This window comes from Procambarus clarkii, chromosome 32, assembly GCF_040958095.1.
Source record: "Procambarus clarkii isolate CNS0578487 chromosome 32, FALCON_Pclarkii_2.0, whole genome shotgun sequence".
NCBI lineage: Eukaryota > Metazoa > Arthropoda > Malacostraca > Decapoda > Cambaridae > Procambarus > Procambarus clarkii.
The window spans coordinates 25,608,960-25,627,569 of record NC_091181.1 but is presented as its reverse complement, the minus strand read 5'-3'; the positions used below and the strand labels follow the sequence as shown (position 1 = coordinate 25,627,569).

The window sequence follows — 18,610 nt, the reverse complement described above, 5'->3', positions numbered from 1 at the left end:
CTGGTGCTGGGTGTGGCTGGTGCTGGGTGTGGCTGGTGCTGGGTGGGGCTGGTGCTGGGTGTACCTGGTGCTGGGTGTGACTGGTGCTGGGTGGGGCTGGGTGTGGCTGGTGCTGGGTAGGGCTGGTGCTGGGTGTGGCTGGTGCTGGGTGGTGCTGGTGCTGGGTGTGGCTGGTGCTGGGTGTGGCTGGTGCTGGGTGTGGCTGGTGCTGGGTGTGGCTGGTGCTGGGTGTGGCTGGTGCTGGGTGGTGCTGGGTGTGGCTGGTGCTGGGTGTGGCTGGTGCTGGGTGTGGCTGGTGCTGGGTGTGGCTGGTGCTGGGTGTGGCTGGTGCTGGGTGGGGCTGGTGCTGGGTGTGGCTAGTGCTGGGTGTGGCTGGTGCTGGGTGTGGCTGGTGCTGGGTGTGGCTGGTGCTGGGTGGGGCTGGTGCTGGGTGGGGCTGGTGCTGGGTGGGGCTGGGTGTGGCTGGTGTTGGGTAGGGCTGGTGCTGGGTGTGGCTGGTGCTGGGTGGTGCTGGTGCTGGGTGTGGCTGGTGCTGGGTGTGGCTGGTGCTGGGTGGGGCTGGTGCTGGGTGGGGCTGGTGCTGGGTGTGGCTGGTGCTGGGTGTGGCTGGTGCTGGGTGTGGCTGGTGCTGGGTGTGGCTGGTGCTGGGTGTGGCTGGTGCTGGGTGTGGCTGGTGCTGGGTGGTGCTGGTGCTGGGTGTGACTGGTGCTGGGTGGGGCTGGTGCTGGGTGTGGCTGGTGCTGGGTGTGGCTGGTGCTGGGTGTGACTGGTGCTGGGTGGGGCTGGTGCTGGGTGGGGCTGGTGCTGGGTGTGGCTGGTGCTGGGTGTGGCTGGTGCTGGGTGTGGCTGGTGCTGGGTGTGGCTGGTGCTGGGTGTGGCTGGTGCTGGGTGGTGCTGGTGCTGGGTGTGACTGGTGCTGGGTGGGGCTGGTGCTGGGTGTGGCTGGTGCTGGGTGTGGCTGGTGCTGGGTGTGACTGGTGCTGGGTGGGGCTGGTGCTGGGTGGGGCTGGTGCTGGGTGTGGCTGGTGCTGGGTGTGGCTGGTGCTGGGTGTGGCTGGTGCTGGTGCTGGGTGTGACTGGTGCTGGGTGGGGCTGGTGCTGGGTGGGGCTGGTGCTGGGTGGGGCTGGTGCTGGGTGTGGCTGGTGCTGGGTGGTGCTGGTGCTGGGTGGGGCTGGTGCTGGGTGTGACTGGTGCTGGGTGGGGCTGGTGCTGGGTGGGGCTGGTGCTGGGTGGGGCTGGTGCTGGGTGTGGCTGGTGCTGGGTGTGGCTGGTGCTGGGTGTGGCTGGTGCTGGGTGTGGCTGGTGCTGGGTGGGGCTGGTGCTGGGTGGGGCTGGTGCTGGGTGGGGCTGGTGCTGGGTGGGGCTGGTGCTGGGTGGGGCTGGTGCTGGGTGTGGCTGGTGCTGGGTGGGGCTGGTGCTGGGTGGGGCTGGTGCTGGGTTGGGCTGGTGCTGGGTGTGGCTGGTGCTGGGTGTGGCTGGTGCTGGGTGGTGCTGGTGCTGGGTGTGGCTGGTGCTGGGTGAGGCTGGTGCTGGGTGGTGCTGGTGCTGGGTGGGGCTGGTGCTGGGTGTGGCAGCAGTGGGCAAGAGAAGTATCAGGGGAACACTTAGCGCCACACCACTTACTCAGCTTCTCCTCACACTAGTGGGTCCAAATATATGTATGTATGTATGTAAGTATATATGTACATACATGCCTGCGTGTGCACATGTCGGTATATACGTGCGCACGTCTGCGTGTGCGCTAAGTGGGGGCGTGAGTGTCCGTTCGAGGCTCTGTACGCGTTCGTGAGTGCCTCTACGTGTATAGGGTGTCGAGTGTATGGATATGTATACCAGCTTGTGTATGTATTTACATATTTATTCGGTAGTAAGGGCGGATAAATGACGACGACGACGACCACCACCACCACGACAACCACCACCACGACGACCACCACCACCACGACCACCACCACCACGACCACCACCACCACCACCACGACCACCACCACCACCACCACCACCACCACCACCACCACCACGACCACCACCACCACCACCACCACGACCACCACCACCACCACCACCACGACCACCACCACCACCACCACCACGACCACCACCACCACCACCACCACGACCACCACGACCACCACCACCACGACCACCACCACCACCACCACCACCACCACCACGACCACCACCACCACGACCACCACCACCACCACCACCACCACCACCACCACCACCACCACCACGACCACCACCACGACCACCACCACCATCACCACCACCACCACCACCACCACGACCACCACCACCACCATCACCACCACCACCATCACCACCACGACCACCACCACCACCATCACCACCACCACCACCACCACCACCACCACCACCACCACGACCACCACCACCATCACCACCACCACCACCACCACCACCACCACCACCACCACCACCACCACCACTATCACCACCACCACCACCAACAACCCACAACCACCACCACCACCACCACCACCACCACCACCACCACCACTATCACCACCACCACCACCAACAACCCACAACCACCACCACCACCACCACCACCACCACCACCACCACCACCACTATCACCACCACCACCACCACCACCACTATCACCACCACCACCACCACCACCACTATCACCACCACCACCACCACCACCACCACCACCACCACCACCACCACCCACACCACCACCACCACCACCACCAACAACCCACAACCAACAGAGCACTAAGCGCCGTGCACCACCCCGGCCTCTACTGCCCAACAGTATATATATTCCCCCAGCTGCTCTGCTGACCCCCCCCCCCCCCTAATGACAGCAGCAGCTGCTGCGTCTCTTACCGGGCCTACTGCTGCTGACCTCTCAGCTGCTATCAGCAGCATGATACTGTTACAGAATGTTCTATTAATTACCCACTGCTGACCCAAAATTGCAGGTTGCAGGGCTGTTGCACATGCACGTGAATCAAACATGCATGTGCACGTGAATCAAACCCTTTGAATCAAACATGCACATGCACGTGAATCAAACCCTTTGAATCAAACATGCACATGCACGTGAATCAAACCCTTTGAATCAAACATGCACATGCACGTGAATCAAACCCTTTGAATCAAACATGCACATGCACGTGAATCGACCCCTTTGTGCTCACAGTGCACGAGCACACAGGCTGCCTCCCTCGGTGTTGGACACAAGTGCTGATAGATCTCTAGTGAGAACCCGTGTTTCAGAGAGCAGGGTTATGCTACGTGGGGTGTTGTAGGGGTGTTGTAGGGGTGTTGTAGGGGTGTTGTAGGGGTGTTGTAGGGGTGTTGTAGGGTGTTGTAGGTACCGGTCTCTTGACCTCTCAGGTCATCCGATGACCCCGGATCAAGATGACGTAGCCGTGACGTCATCTAACTACGTGACCTTCAACGACCTGTGTAACAAGTGTAGCACACACACACACACACACACACACAAACACGAACACAAACACACACTGCTCTAACATCTCTTTGTCTCTGATTGGCTAATCGAGAAAGTTTTTAAAGCTGGCTAGAGCTTGACCCCCACGCTGCTCATGTCATTGACAGCTTGAGGATGTCCTCAGAGACGTCTGATATGTATGACTATGTATGACAATGTATGGCTATGTATGGCTACAGGCTATACATAGCAAGTCCGCATTAATTGCCTAAGTCCTCAGGCACGTTAAGGAAACACTAATTCCGGCATCCCACAGTGTGATTATTTTCGTTTAATCCGTTGAGGAAGAGTAGACAGCAGAGTGCACCGACGTACCGGTCTGAGTAGAGTGTTTTCTCATCGTGAATTATCTAAGTCATCAATAGAGTGAAATAAAAATCAACAACGAGTGAAGAGCCTGCACTGAACTGTAGTGCAGACGGCTGGACATTCATAGTGAAGGGGGATTTAATATTATAATTCACTTTACTTTATCACTGTTGTCCTCCACCTGGTCATTCTCTCGCAGAATGTGACCGGATCTGACTGTCAGTTCCTCGTTCTTCTCTTACAGAATGTGACCGGATCTGACTGTCAGTTCCTCGTCATTCTCTCACAGAATGTGACCGGATCTGACTGTCAGTTCCTCGTTCTTCTCTCACAGAATGTGACCGGATCTGACTGTCAGTTCCTCGTCATTCTCTCGCAGAATGTGACCGGATCTGACTGTCAGTTCCTCGTCATTCTCTCACAGAATGTGACCGGATCTGACTGTCAGTTCCTCGTTCTTCTCTCACAGAATGTGACCGGATCTGACTGTCAGTTCCTCGTCATTCTCTCACAGAATGTGACCGGATCTGACTGTCAGTTCCTCGTTCTTCTCTCACAGAATGTGACCGGATTTGACTGTCAGTTCCTCGTCATTCTCTCGCAGAATGTGACCGGATCTGACTGTCAGTTCCTCGTCATTCTCTCGCAGAATGTGACCGGATCTGACTGTCAGTTCCTCGTCATTCTCTCGCAGAATGTGACCGGATCTGACTGTCAGTTCCTCGTCATTCTCTCACAGAATGTGACCGGATCTGACTGACTAACAGTTCCAAGACATTTTTCACTGTGTAGTAACATTTTTTCGTTCAGAAAATGTCGTGAAACGAAGTTTTGCAAGTTTCTACAAGGAGGATATTTAAGCCAATGGGACAAGTTTGTCATTTTTTGCAGAGCGCGAAATTAATCTTGTCGAATGGGTGTAGGTGGAGAGGGGAAGAGGGAGGAGGAGAGGGGGAGAGGGGGCAGAAGAGTGGCGTGGAGGTGGGAGACGAGGGAAGGAGAGGAAGAGAAAGAGAGGGGTAGGAATATGGTAAGGAGCAAGAATAAAAGGAGAGGAGGAAGGATTCTCGACTTTGAACTAAACTTCCTAGAAAGACACACACACATGCTCTCTCTCTCTCTAATTATAATATATATATATATATATATATATATATATATATATATATATATATATATATATATATATATATATATATATATATATATATATATATATATAACAATTTCAAAAGAGGAACTTCGCCAATCTGAGGGAAAGTTCTCTAATTCTAAGCTAACAAACTCGACACCAATTTTAGAAGTTAGTGCAAGAGGACCCGAACTCCCCAAAGTTTACAAGGGGTAAAAAGAAACTTGGACTGCAAAGACGGTAGCCAAATATTTTGTGGCCGTCAGACATTGAAGGGTTGAATGTCTGCGATGGAAATTGATGTCGTAATCGGCGGTTTAATGAGGCTTGTAATGAGTACGAACGGGAGTTGAGGGGACGGTAATTATCGGCAGTGAGACGAGTCTAGGGAGGAGAGAGAGAGAGGGAGAGAGAAAGTGGAGGGGGAGGGAGGGGGGATGAGAGAGTGGGGGGGTGGGGGGAAGAGGGAAAAAAATGGAGGGCTAGATATGTGAAGTCTTGTCAAGTGCGCATCACAGAAACGATCAAAAAGTCTACAAGCCCCCGAGGTCATCCTTGATGCCCCCGAGGTCATCCTTGAAGCCCCCGAGGTCATCCTTGAAGCCCCCGAGGTCATCCTTGAAGCCCAGGAGGTCATCCTTGAAGCCCCCAGGTCATCTTTGAAGCCCCCGAGGTCATCCTTGAAGCCCAGGAGGTCATCCTTGAAGCCCAGGAGGTCATCCTTGAAGCCCCCGAGGTCATCCTTGAAGCCCCCGAGGTCATCCTTGAAGCCCCGAGGTCATCCTTGAAGCCCAGGAGGTCATCCTTGAAGCCCAGGAGGTCATCCTTGAAGCCCAGGTCATCCTTGAAGCCCCCAGGTCATCTTTGAAGCCCCCGAGGCCATCCTTGAAGCCCCCGAGGTCATCCTTGAAGCCCAGGAGGTCATCCTTGAAGCCCAGGAGGTCATCCTTGAAGCCCCCCAGGTCATCTTTGAAGCCCCCGAGGTCATCCTTGAAGCCCCCGAGGTCATCCTTGAAGCCCAGGTTATCCTTGAAGCCCAGGAGGTCATCTTTGAAGCCCCCGAGGTCATCCTTGAAGCCCCGAGGTCATCCTTCAAGTCCAGAGGTCATTCTTGAAGCCCCCGAGGTCATACTTGAAGCCCCCGAGGTCATTCTTGAAGCCCCCGAGGTCATCCTTAAAGCCCCCGAGGTCATCCTTAAAGCCCCCGAGGTCATCCTTGAAGCCCCCGAGGTCATCCTTGAAGCCCCCGAGGTCATTCTTGAAGCCCCCAAGGTCATTCTTGAAGCCCCCGAGGTCATTCTTGAAGCCCTCGAGGTCATCCTTGAAGCCCCCGAGGTCATCCTTGAAGCCCAGGAGGTCATCCTTGAAGCCCAGGAGGTCATCCTTGAAGCCCCCCAGGTCATCTTTGAAGCCCCCGAGGTCATCCTTGAAGCCCCCGAGGTCATCCTTGAAGCCCAGGTCATCCTTGAAGCCCAGGAGGTCATCTTTGAAGCCCCCGAGGTCATCCTTGAAGCCCCGAGGTCATCCTTCAAGTTCAGAGGTCATTCTTGAAGCCCCCGAGGTCATCCTTGAAGCCCCCGAGGTCATTCTTGAAGCCCCCGAGGTCATCCTTGAAGCCCCTGAGGTCATCCTTGAAGCCCCCGAGGTCATCCTTGCAGCCCCCGAGATCATCCTTGAAGCCCCCGAGGTCATCCTTGAAGCCCCTGAGGTCATCCTTGAAGCCCCCGAGATCATCCTTGAAGCCCCCGAGATCATCCTTGAAGCCCCCGAGGTCATCCTTGAAGCCCCCGAGGTCATCCTTGCAGCCCAGAGGTCATCCTTGAAGCCCCCGAGGTCATCCTTGAAGCCCCCGAGGTCATCCTTGAAGCCCCCGAGGTCATCCTTGAAGCCCCCGAGGTCATTCTTGAAGCCCCCAAGGTCATTCTTGAAGCCCCCGAGGTCATTCTTGAAGCCCCCCGAGGTCATTCTTGAAGCCCTCGAGGTCATTCTTGAAGCCCCCGAGGTCATCCTTGAAGCCCCGAGGTCATTATTGAAGCCCCGACGTCATCCTTGAAGCCCCCGAGGTCATCCTTAAAGCCCCCGAGGTCATCCTTGAAGCCCCCGAGGTCATCCTTGAAGCCCCCGAGATCATCCTTGAAGCCCCCGAGATCATCCTTGAAGCCCCCGAGGTCATCCTTGAAGCCCCCGAGGTCATCCTTGCAGCCCAGAGGTCATCCTTGAAGCCCCCGAGGTCATCCTTGAAGCCCGCGAGGTCATCCTTGAAGTCCGCGAGGTCATCCTTGAAGCCCCCGAGGTCATCCTTGAAGCCCCCGAGGTCATCCTTGAAGCCCCCGAGGTCATCCTTGAAGCCCCGAGGCCATCCTTGAAGCCCCGAGGTCATCCTTGAAGCCCCGAGGCCATCCTTGAAGCCCCGAGGCCATCCTTGAAGCCCCGAGGCCATCCTTGAAGCCCCGAGGCCATCCTTGAAGCCCCGAGGTCATCCTTGAAGCCATGAGCAATTTATGACATCCGTTGTGGCACCTGTTGATGACGCCCGTTGTGGCACCTGTTGATGACGCCCGTTGTGGCACCTGTTGATGACGCCCGTTGTGGCACCTGTTGATGACGCCCGTTGTGGCACCTGTTGATGACGCCCGTTGTGGCACCTGTTGATGACGGCCGTTATGGCACCTGTTGATGACGCCCGTTGTGGCACCTGTTGATGACGCCCGTTGTGGCACCTGTTGATGACGGCCGTTATGGCACCTGTTGATGACGCCCGTTGTGGCACCTGTTGATGACGCCCGTTGTGGCACCTGTTGATGACGCCCGTTGTGGCACCTGTTGATGACGCCCGTTGTGGCACCTGTTGATGACGCCCGTTGTGGCACCTGTCAATAACCCCCGTTGTGGCACCTGTCAATAACCCCCGTTGTGGCACCTGTCAATAACCCCCGTTGTGGCACCTGTCAATAACCCCAGTTGTATCACCTGTTCATAAAATTGTAATATGAAATAATATATAAACCACAGAGCGAGAAATCAAGTGGAAATAAATGCATCAAGATCAGAGTTACCTGAATGTTCAGAGCAATTTGGAAAATTTGGGAAAGAGGTGGCGACCGCCGAAGAAAAAATATCGTGGGCAATAAATATTCCAGGAAGATGGATAGGCCAGCTGTTTGTTTAACTGGAACGGATACAAGGCTAGAGCCCTGTGTGAGGGTGGGGTGGGATGGGGCAGGTTGTGGGATGAGAGACGGAGTTAGGCTCGGAGGGGGGGTGAGAGACTGACTGAAGAAGGGGGGAGGAACAGAGAGAGAAGTGGATAGTATATTTTCTTGGAAAAGTGGAGGGGTAGAGGGAGGCTAGGAGAGCAATCTACACGGTGGATATGTTCTATGGGAGGAGTGCATATTGTTAGGGGATAGGTATAGTGTTCGGGGGATAGTTATATTGTTCAGGACTAACTTAGTGGTTAGGGGGATAGGTAATGGTCTGTAATAGTTATAGTGTTTACCTTCAGTATATTGTTCAGGAATAGTGTAGTGTTCGGGAAGAGTTGGTGTTCAGGTATAGCATAGTGTTCACGAATAGCATAGTTTGCAGGTATAGCATAGTGTTCACGAATAGCATAGTGTGCAGGTATAGCATAGTGTTCATGGATAGCATAGTGTTCAAGGATAGCATAGTGTGCAGGTATAGCACAGTGTTCATGGATAGCATAGTGTTCAAAGATAGCATAGTGTGCAGGTATAGCACAGTGTTCATGGATAGCATAGTGTTCAAGGATAGCATAGTGTGCAGGTATAGCATAGTGTTCATGGATAGCATAATGTGCAGGTATAGCATAGTGTGCAGGTATAGCATAGTGTTCATGAATAGCATAGTGTGCAGGTATAGCATAGTGTTCATGTATAGCATAGTGTGCAGGTATAGCATAGTGTTCATGTATAGCATAGTGTGCAGGTATAGCAAAGTGTGCAGGTATAGCATAGTGTGCAGGTATAGCATAGTGTTCATGTATAGCATAGTGTGCAGGTATAGCATAGTGTTCATGTATAGCATAGTGTGCAGGTATAGCATAGTGTGCAGGTATAGCATAGAGTGCAGGTATAGCATAGTGTTCATGTATAGCATAGTGTGCAGGTATAGTATAGTGTGCAGGTATAGCATAGTGTGCAGGTATAGCATAGTGTGCAGGTATAGCATAGTGTTCATGTATAGCATAGTGTGCAGGTATAGCATAGTGTGCAGGTATAGCATAGTGTGCAGGTATAGCATAGTGTTCAGGTATAGCATAGTGTTCAGGTATACCACAGTGTTCAAGGATAGCATAGTGTTCAAGGATAGCATAGTGTGCAGGTATAGCATAGTGTTCAGGTATAGCATAGTGTGCAGGTATAGCATAGTGTTCAAGGATAGCATAGTGTGCAGGTATAGCATAGTGTGCAGGTATAGCATAGTGTGCAGGTATAGCATAGTGTTCAGGTATACCACAGTGTTCAAGGATAGCATAGTGTTCAAGGATAGCATAGTGTTCATGGATAGCATAGTGTTCAAGGATAGCATAGTGTTCAGGTATAGCATAGTGTTCACGGATAGCATAGTGTTCATGGATAGCATAGTGTTCATGGATAGCATAGTGTTCATGGATAGCATAGTGTTCACGGATAGCATAGTGTTCACGGATAGCATAGTGTTCAAGGATAGCATAGTGTTCAAGGATAGCATAGTGTTCACGGATAGCATAGTGTTCACGGATAGCATAGTGTTCAAGGATAGCATAGTGTTCAAGGATAGCATAGTGTTCACGGATAGCATAGTGTTCAAGGATAGCATAGTGTTCAAGGATAGCATAGTGTTCAAGGATAACATAGTGTTCACGGATAGCATAGTGTTCTAGGATAGCATAGTGTTCAAATACAGCATAGTGTTCAAGTACAGCATAGTGTTCAGGGACAGCATAGTGTTCAGGTACAGCATAGTGTTCAAATACAGCATAGTGTTCAAGTACAGCATAGTGTTCAGGGACAGCATAGTGTTCAGGGACAGCATAGTGTTCAGGTACAGCATAGTGTTCAGGTACAGCATAGTGTTCAGGGACAGTATAGTGTTCAAGTACAGCATAGTGTTCAAGTACAGCATAGTGTTCAGGGACAGCATAGTGTTCAAGTACAGCATAGTGTTCAGGTACAGCATAGTGTTCAGGTACAGCATAGTGTTCAGGGACAGTATAGTGTTCAAGTACAGCATAGTGTTCAAGAACAGCATAGTGTTCAGGTACAGCATAGTGTTCAGGTACTGCATAGTGTTCAGGGACAGCATATAGTGTTCAGGGACAGCATATAGTGTTCAGGGACAGTATATAGTGTTCAGGGACAGCATAGTGTTCAGGTACAGCACAGTGTTCAGGGACAGCATAGTGTTCAGGTACAGCATAGTGTTCAGGTACAGCATAGTTTTCAGGGACAGCATAGTGTTCAGGGACAGTATAGTGTTCAAGTACAGCATAGTGTTCAAGTACAGCATAGTGTTCAAGTACAGCATAGTGTTCAGGGACAGTATAGTGTTCAGGGACAGCATATAGTGTTCAGGGACAGCATATAGTGTTCAGGGACAGTATATAGTGTTCAGGGACAGCATAGTGTTCAGGTACAGCATAGTGTTCAGGGACAGCATAGTGTTCAGGGACAGCATAGTGTTCAGGTACAGCATAGTGTTCAGGGACAGCACAGTGTTCAGGGACAGCATAGTGTTCAGGGACAGCATAGTGTTCAGGGACAGCATAGTGTTCAGGTACAGCATAGTGTTCAGGGACAGCACAGTCTTCAGGGACAGCATAGTGTTCAGGGACAGCATTGTGTTCAGGTACAGCACAGTCTTCAGGGACAGCATAGTGTTCAGGTACAGCACAGTGTTCAGGGACAGCATAGTGTTCAGGGACAGCATAGTGTTCAGGGACAGCACAGTCTTCAGGGACAGCATAGTGTTCAGGGACAGCACAGTCTTCAGGGACAGCATAGTGTTCAGGTACAGCACAGTCTTCAGGGACAGCATAGTGTTCAGGTACAGCACAGTGTTCAGGGACAGCATAGTGTTCAGGGACAGCATAGCGTTTGGAAAAGACAAGGGAACAGCAAATTAATCTTCGAGTGTAACTCTACGGTAGACACACTCCAAGTTTCATTACCTTACTCAACAATGGCACATATGTATTCACTGAAATTCTTATATGATTTAAAAACATCATATAATTGTCTCCTGTGACTGACAGACACACACACACACACACACACACACACACACACACACACACACACACACACACACACACACACACACACAGATGACTTCCCCCCCTCCCAAAGATGATCCCAAATGACCTCCCAGATGACTTCCTAAATAACCTCTAAGGTGACCAAGATGACCTCTAAGATGACCTCCCAGATGACCTTCAAGATGACCTTATGGATGCCTCGTGACCCGCCCTTGCTTCCCCAATCCATACATAACCGGTTTTTATCTTGACAGATGGCAGCAAGAGGTAAGGAAGGAGGGATGGAGGAAAGAGAGGGATGGAGGAAAGAGAGGGATGGAGGGATTAGGGAGGGAGGGATAGAAGGAGGAAGGGAGGCTATAGAGGGATGGAGAAAGGCAGGAAGAGAGGGAGATTATGCCTGATGGAAGGGGCCGTCGTTGTCTCCCCAGATCTAAAGTGACAGGTTCATGAGCTACTCGCTGACCGCCCCTTCCACCTTAACTTTCCTGTCTGACGGTCGCTGTGACCTCTCAGGCAGGTCAGGAGGTCGCCTTGTACCGGGGTTATGGGTCATGAGGTCAATTAGTGCTAGGGGGGGTAAAGAGGTCAAGTGGTGACCGGGCTAGGGGTCATATCGACTGGGAACCATGCGTGTCCATGGCCCATATAAGGTTAGCAGAAAGATATAAAGATATATTTTCTTCTTTTCCTCTCTCTCTCCCACTCCCTCTCCCTTCCCTCCACCCACCATACGTAGTGTCTGGAGCCACTTACTGACTGCAGTTTGTCTAAATCTGAAAAAAAAATTAACTCACTGATATCTGTGGGACTTATGACAGAGGGGACGAGGAGGAGGAGACTCCAGGTTGAAGGTAAGGTGATGGGTAATGGGGAAGATGGTAGTAGATGGAGGAAATGGAAGAGGGGTGAGTGAGAGGGGGAGAATGGGTGACTCAGGGCTCTTCGTTGGGTAAAGACGGTGGCTAATAGGTATAAATATACTGTATATTCACATCAGTTGAAATAAACATGGAGGAGTCCGTCTGGTCGTATGCATTCTGGTCGTTGTCTCCAAGGTCGTCGTCTCCTGGTCGTCGTCTTCAAGTAGTCGTCGCCTCACTGACGCGTTCCCTTAATTCCTCCTCCCTTCCACCCAACAGGTGGGACTTGACGGGCATGTGTAACCTACAAGACCCACTGGTTTAAACCCGTAATTAGTGTGGCTGGCGGCCCTGTTATTCCTGCCCAATTGTGTGGAACGTATCCCTCTTTCAGCGGAAGCAGTCGTGTATGTTTTACACGCACGCGCGCGCGCGCACACACACACACACACACACACACACACACACACACACACACACACACACACACACACACACACACCCACACACACACCCACACACACACACACCCACACACACCCACACCCACACACACCCACACACCCACACACCCACACACACACACACACACACACACACACACACACAACATGGGTTCTGGACAGGGAAATCATGCCTAACAAACCTTTTAGAATTCTATGATAAAGTAACAAGGATAAGGCAGGACAGAGAAGGCTGGGCACACTGCATATTTCTTGACTGCCAAAAGGCCTTTGATACGGTACCGCACATGAGACTGCTATACAAACTTGAGAGGCAGGCAGGAGTAAGCGGAAAGGCCCTAGTATGGGTGAAGAACTACCTAACAGGAAGGAGCCAGAGGGTAATGGTAAGGGGCGAAAAGTCGGACTGGCGAACAGTAACAAGTGGAGTACCTCAAGGATCGGTGCTGGGACCAATCCTCTTTCTAATTTACGTAAATGATATGTTTACAGGAGTGGAATCATACATGTCAATGTTTGCGGATGACGCAAAATTAATGAGAAGAGTTGTGACAGACGAGGATTGTAGGATCCTCCAAGAGGACTTAAACAGGCTGCAGAGATGGTCAGGGAAATGGCTACTGGAGTTTAACACCAGTAAATGTAAAGTTATGGAAATGGGATCAGGTGACAGGAGACCAAAGGGACAGTACACAATGAAGGGGAACAGCCTACCTGTAACGATTCGAGAAAGAGACCTGGGAGTGGATGTGACACCTAATCTAACTCCTGAGGCACATATAAATAGGATAACGACAGCAGCGTACTCTACACTGGCGAAAATTAGAACTTCATTCAGAAACCTAAATGAGGAGGCTTTTAGGGCGCTTTACACTGCCTACGTGAGACCCGTCTTAGAGTATGCCGCGCCATCATGGAGCCCCCACCTGAAGAAACACATAAAGAAACTGGAGAAGGTTCAGAGGTTTGCGACGAGGCTTGTCCCAGAGTTACGAGGGATGGGATATGAAGAGCGGCTGAAGGAACTGAACCTTACGACACTAGAGAAAAGAAGGGAGAAAGGAGATATGATAGGGACATATAAAATACTCAGGGGAATTGACAAAGTGGAAATAGATGAAATGTTCACACGTTATAATAACAGAACGAGGGGACATGGGTGGAAACTGGAAACTCAGATGAGTCACAGAGATGTTAGGAAGTTTTCTTTTAGCGTGAGAGTAGTAGAAAAATGGAATGCACTTGGGGAACAGGTTGTGGAAGCAAATACTATTCATACTTTTAAAACTAGGTATGATAGGGAAATGGGACAGGAGTCATTGCTGTAAACAACCGATAGCTAGAAAGGCGGGATCCAAGAGTCAATGCTCGATCCTGCAAGCACAAATAGGTGAGTACAAATAGGTGAGTACACACACACACACACACACACACACACCCACACACACACACACCCACACACACACACACCCACACACACACACACACACACCCACACCCACCCACACACGGGGAGTGGAAGCTAGAAACACAGATGAATCACAGGAATGTAAGGAAGCACTTAGTCTGAGAGCAGTGAGTATTGCTCTTAGAATCACTTAAAAATACTGCTCACTTTTTTCCCCTAGAGAATCACATTATTGCACATTGCAACATCTCTCTTCTGAGGTTGAAAGCAATATTGCCATCACCTTTCTTTCAGCCATGTATCATCTGCCTGATGGTCGCTCACCAACCCTTTGTATCAAACCTTTTACGGCAGCTTGAGCTAAATGTTATTTTTGTATCAGAATTTAGTGTTTTATATTATAATATAATATATATGGTGTGTGGGTTTAGTTAATGTCTGGTCCAGGTGTGTTAGTGTGATCTTGGCTGGTCCAGGTGTGTTGGTGTGATCTTGGCTCCTGGCTGGTCCAGGTGTGTTAGTGTGATCTTGGCTGGCCCAGGTGTGTTAGTGTGATCTTGGCTGGTCCAGGTGTGTTGGTGTGATCTTGGCTCCTGGCTGGTCCAGGTGTGTTAGTGTGATCTTGGCTGGCCCAGGTGTGTTAGTGTGATCTTGGCTGGTCCAGGTGTGTTGGTGTGATCTTGGCTCCTGGCTGGTCCAGGTGTGTTAGTGTGATCTTGGCTGGTCCAGGTGTGTTAGTGTGATCTTGGCTGGTCCAGGTGTGTTGGCGTGATCTTGGCTCCTGGCTGGTCCAGGTGTGTTAGTGTGATCTTGGCTGGTCCAGGTGTGTTAGTGTGATCTTGGCTGGTCCAGGTGTGTTAGTGTGATCTTGGCTGGTCCAGGTGTGTTAGTGTGATCTTGGCTGGTCCAGGTGTGTTAGTGTGATCTTCACTGGTCCAGGTGTGTTAGTGTGATCTTGGCTGGTCCAGGTGTGTTAGTGTGATCTTGACTCCTGGCTGGTCCAGGTGTGTTAGTGTGATCTTGACTCCTGGCTGGTCCAGGTGTGTTAGTGTGATCTTGACTCCTGACTGGTCCAGGTGTGTTAGTGTGATCTTGACTCCTGGCTGGTCCAGGTGTGTTAGTGTGATCTTGACTCCTGGCTGGTCCTAGTGTGATCTTGACTCCTGGCTGGTCCAGATGTGTTAGTGTGATCTAGACTCCTGGCTGGTCCAGGCGTGTAGTGTGATCTTGACTCCTGGCTGGTCCAGGCGTGTAGTGTGATCTTGACTCCTGGCTGGTCCAGGCGTGTAGTGTGATCTTGACTCCTGGCTGGTCCAGGTGTGTTAGTGTGATTTTGACTCCTAGCTGGTCCAGGCGTGTAGTATGATCTTGACTCCTGGCTGGTCCAGGTGTGTTAGTGTGATCTTGACTCCTGGCTGGTCCAGGTGTGTTAGTGTGATCTTGACTCCTGGCTGGTCCAAGCGTGTAGTGTGATCTTGATTCCTGGCTGGTCCAGGCGTGTAGTGTGATCTTGACTCCTGGCTGGCCCAGGCGTGTAGTGTGATCTTGACTCCTGGCTGGTCCAGGCGTGTAGTGTGATCTTGACTCCTGGCTGGTCCAGACGTGTAGTGTGATCTTGACTCCTGGCTGGTCCAGACGTGTAGTGTGATCTTGACTCCTGGCTGGTCCTGGCGTGTAGTGTGATCTTGACTCCTGGCTGGTCCAGGTGTGTTAGTGTGATCTTGACTCCTGGCTGGTCCAGGTGTGTTAGTGTGATCTTGACTCCTGGCTGGTCCAAGCGTGTAGTGTGATCTTGATTCCTGGCTGGTCCAGGCGTGTAGTGTGATCTTGACTCCTGGCTGGCCCAGGCGTGTAGTGTGATCTTGACTCCTGGCTGGTCCAGGCGTGTAGTGTGATCTTGACTCCTGGCTGGTCCAGACGTGTAGTGTGATCTTGACTCCTGGCTGGTCCAGACGTGTAGTGTGATCTTGACTCCTGGCTGGTCCTAGCGTGTAGTGTGATCTTGACTCCTGGCTGGTCCAGACGTGTAGTGTGATCTTGACTCCTGGCTGGTCCAGACGTGTAGTGTGATCTTGACTCCTGGCTGGTCCAGGTGTGTTAGTGTGATCTTGACTCCTGGCTGGTCCAGGTGTGTTAGTGTGATCTTGACTCCTGGCTGGTCCAGGCGTGTTAGTGTGATCTTGACTCCTGGCTGGTCCAGGCGTGTAGTGTGATCTTGACTCCTGGCTGGTCCAGGCGTGTAGTGTGATCTTGACTCCTGGCTGGTCCAGGCGTGCAGTGTGATCTTGACTCCTGGCTGGTCCAGGCGTGTTAGTGTGATCTTGACTCCTGGCTGGTCCAGGCGTGTAGTGTGATCTTGACTCCTGGCTGGTCCAGGCGTGTAGTGTGATCTTGACTCCTGGCTGGTCCAGGCGTGTAGTGTGATCTTGACTCCTGGCTGGTCCAGGCGTGTAGTGTGATCTTGACTCCTGGCTAGTCCAGGCGTGTAGTGTGATCTTGACTCCTGGCTAGTCCAGGCGTGTAGTGTGATCTTGACTCCTGGCTGGTCCAGGCGTGTAGTGTGATCTTGACTCCTGGCTGGTCCAGGCGTGTAGTGTGATCTTGACTCCTGGCTGGTCCAGGCGTGTAGTGTGATCTTGACTCCTGGCTGGTCCAGGCGTGTAGTGTGATCTTGACTCCTGGCTGGTCCAGGTGTGTTAGTGTGATCTTGACTCCTGGCTGGTCCAGGTGTGTTAGTGTGATCTTGACTCCTGGCTGGTCCAAGCGTGTAGTGTGATCTTGATTCCTGGCTGGTCCAGGCGTGTAGTGTGATCTTGACTCCTGGCTGGTTCAGGCGTGTAGTGTGATCTTGACTCCTGGCTGGTCCAGGCGTGTAGTGTGATCTTGACTCCTGGCTGGTCCAGGCGTGTAGTGTGATCTTGACTCCTGGCTGGTCCAGGCGTGTAGTGTGATCTTGACTCCTGGCTGGTCCAGGCGTGTAGTGTGATCTTGACTCCTGGCTGGTCCAGGCGTGTAGTGTGATCTTGACTCCTGGCTGGTCCAGGCGTGTAGTGTGATCTTGACTCCTGGCTGGTCCAGGCGTGTAGTGTGATCTTGACTCCTGGCTGGTCCAGGCGTGTAGTGTGATCTTGACTCCTGGCTGGTCTAGGCGTGTAGTGTGATCTTGACTCCTGGCTGGTCCAGGCGTGTAGTGTGATCTTGACTCCTGGCTGGTCCAGACGTGTAGTGTGATCTTGACTCCTGGCTGGTCCAGGTGTGTAGTGTGATCTTGACTCCTGGCTGGTCCAGACGTGTAGTGTGATCTTGACTCCTGGCTGGTCCTGGCGTGTAGTGTGATCTTGACTCCTGGCTGGTCCAGGTGTGTTAGTGTGATCTTGACTCCTGGCTGGTCCAGGTGTGTTAGTGTGATCTTGACTCCTGGCTGGTCCAAGCGTGTAGTGTGATCTTGATTCCTGGCTGGTCCAGGCGTGTAGTGTGATCTTGACTCCTGGCTGGCCCAGGCGTGTAGTGTGATCTTGACTCCTGGCTGGTCCAGGCGTGTAGTGTGATCTTGACTCCTGGCTGGTCCAGACGTGTAGTGTGATCTTGACTCCTGGCTGGTCCAGACGTGTAGTGTGATCTTGACTCCTGGCTGGTCCTAGCGTGTAGTGTGATCTTGACTCCTGGCTGGTCCAGACGTGTAGTGTGATCTTGACTCCTGGCTGGTCCAGACGTGTAGTGTGATCTTGACTCCTGGCTGGTCCAGGTGTGTTAGTGTGATCTTGACTCCTGGCTGGTCCAGGTGTGTTAGTGTGATCTTGACTCCTGGCTGGTCCAGGCGTGTTAGTGTGATCTTGACTCCTGGCTGGTCCAGGCGTGTAGTGTGATCTTGACTCCTGGCTGGTCCAGGCGTGTAGTGTGATCTTGACTCCTGGCTGGTCCAGGCGTGCAGTGTGATCTTGACTCCTGGCTGGTCCAGGCGTGTTAGTGTGATCTTGACTCCTGGCTGGTCCAGGCGTGTAGTGTGATCTTGACTCCTGGCTGGTCCAGGCGTGTAGTGTGATCTTGACTCCTGGCTGGTCCAGGCGTGTAGTGTGATCTTGACTCCTGGCTGGTCCAGGCGTGTAGTGTGATCTTGACTCCTGGCTAGTCCAGGCGTGTAGTGTGATCTTGACTCCTGGCTAGTCCAGGCGTGTAGTGTGATCTTGACTCCTGGCTGGTCCAGGCGTGTAGTGTGATCTTGACTCCTGGCTGGTCCAGGCGTGTAGTGTGATCTTGACTCCTGGCTGGTCCAGGCGTGTAGTGTGATCTTGACTCCTGGCTGGTCCAGGCGTGTAGTGTGATCTTGACTCCTGGCTGGTCCAGGTGTGTTAGTGTGATCTTGACTCCTGGCTGGTCCAGGTGTGTTAGTGTGATCTTGACTCCTGGCTGGTCCAAGCGTGTAGTGTGATCTTGATTCCTGGCTGGTCCAGGCGTGTAGTGTGATCTTGACTCCTGGCTGGTTCAGGCGTGTAGTGTGATCTTGACTCCTGGCTGGTCCAGGCGTGTAGTGTGATCTTGACTCCTGGCTGGTCCAGGCGTGTAGTGTGATCTTGACTCCTGGCTGGTACAGGCGTGTAGTGTGATCTTGACTCCTGGCTGGTCCAGGCGTGTAGTGTGATCTTGACTCCTGGCTGGTCCAGGCGTGTAGTGTGATCTTGAC

General features: G+C 52.3%; 1 protein-coding gene across 1 annotated transcript; it reads left to right on the top strand.

Moving 5' to 3' along the window:
- Positions 1–3,141: 3,141 nt before the first annotated feature.
- Positions 3,142–7,321, top strand: LOC138370482 (neuroblast differentiation-associated protein AHNAK-like). The gene is made up of 6 exons (XM_069334851.1): positions 3,142–3,237; positions 4,048–4,545; positions 5,454–5,608; positions 5,706–6,475; positions 6,510–6,957; positions 7,138–7,321. Exons 1-6 carry the CDS (start codon positions 3,142–3,144, stop codon positions 7,319–7,321), a joined length of 2,151 nt encoding a protein of 716 aa, XP_069190952.1.
- Positions 7,322–18,610: the final 11,289 nt, after the last annotated feature.

Bases quoted from the DNA above. Each gene is read 5' to 3' on its own strand.
- LOC138370482 (XM_069334851.1), top strand. From the start codon at position 3,142: ATGCACATGCACGTGAATCGACCCCTTTGTGCTCACAGTGCACGAGCA. The intron at 3,238-4,047 runs GTGAGAACCCGT...CTTCTCTTACAG, and splicing joins CAAGTGCTGATAGATCTCTA to AATGTGACCGGATCTGACTG. The intron at 4,546-5,453 runs GTGACCGGATCT...TGCGCATCACAG, and splicing joins TCGTCATTCTCTCACAGAAT to AAACGATCAAAAAGTCTACA.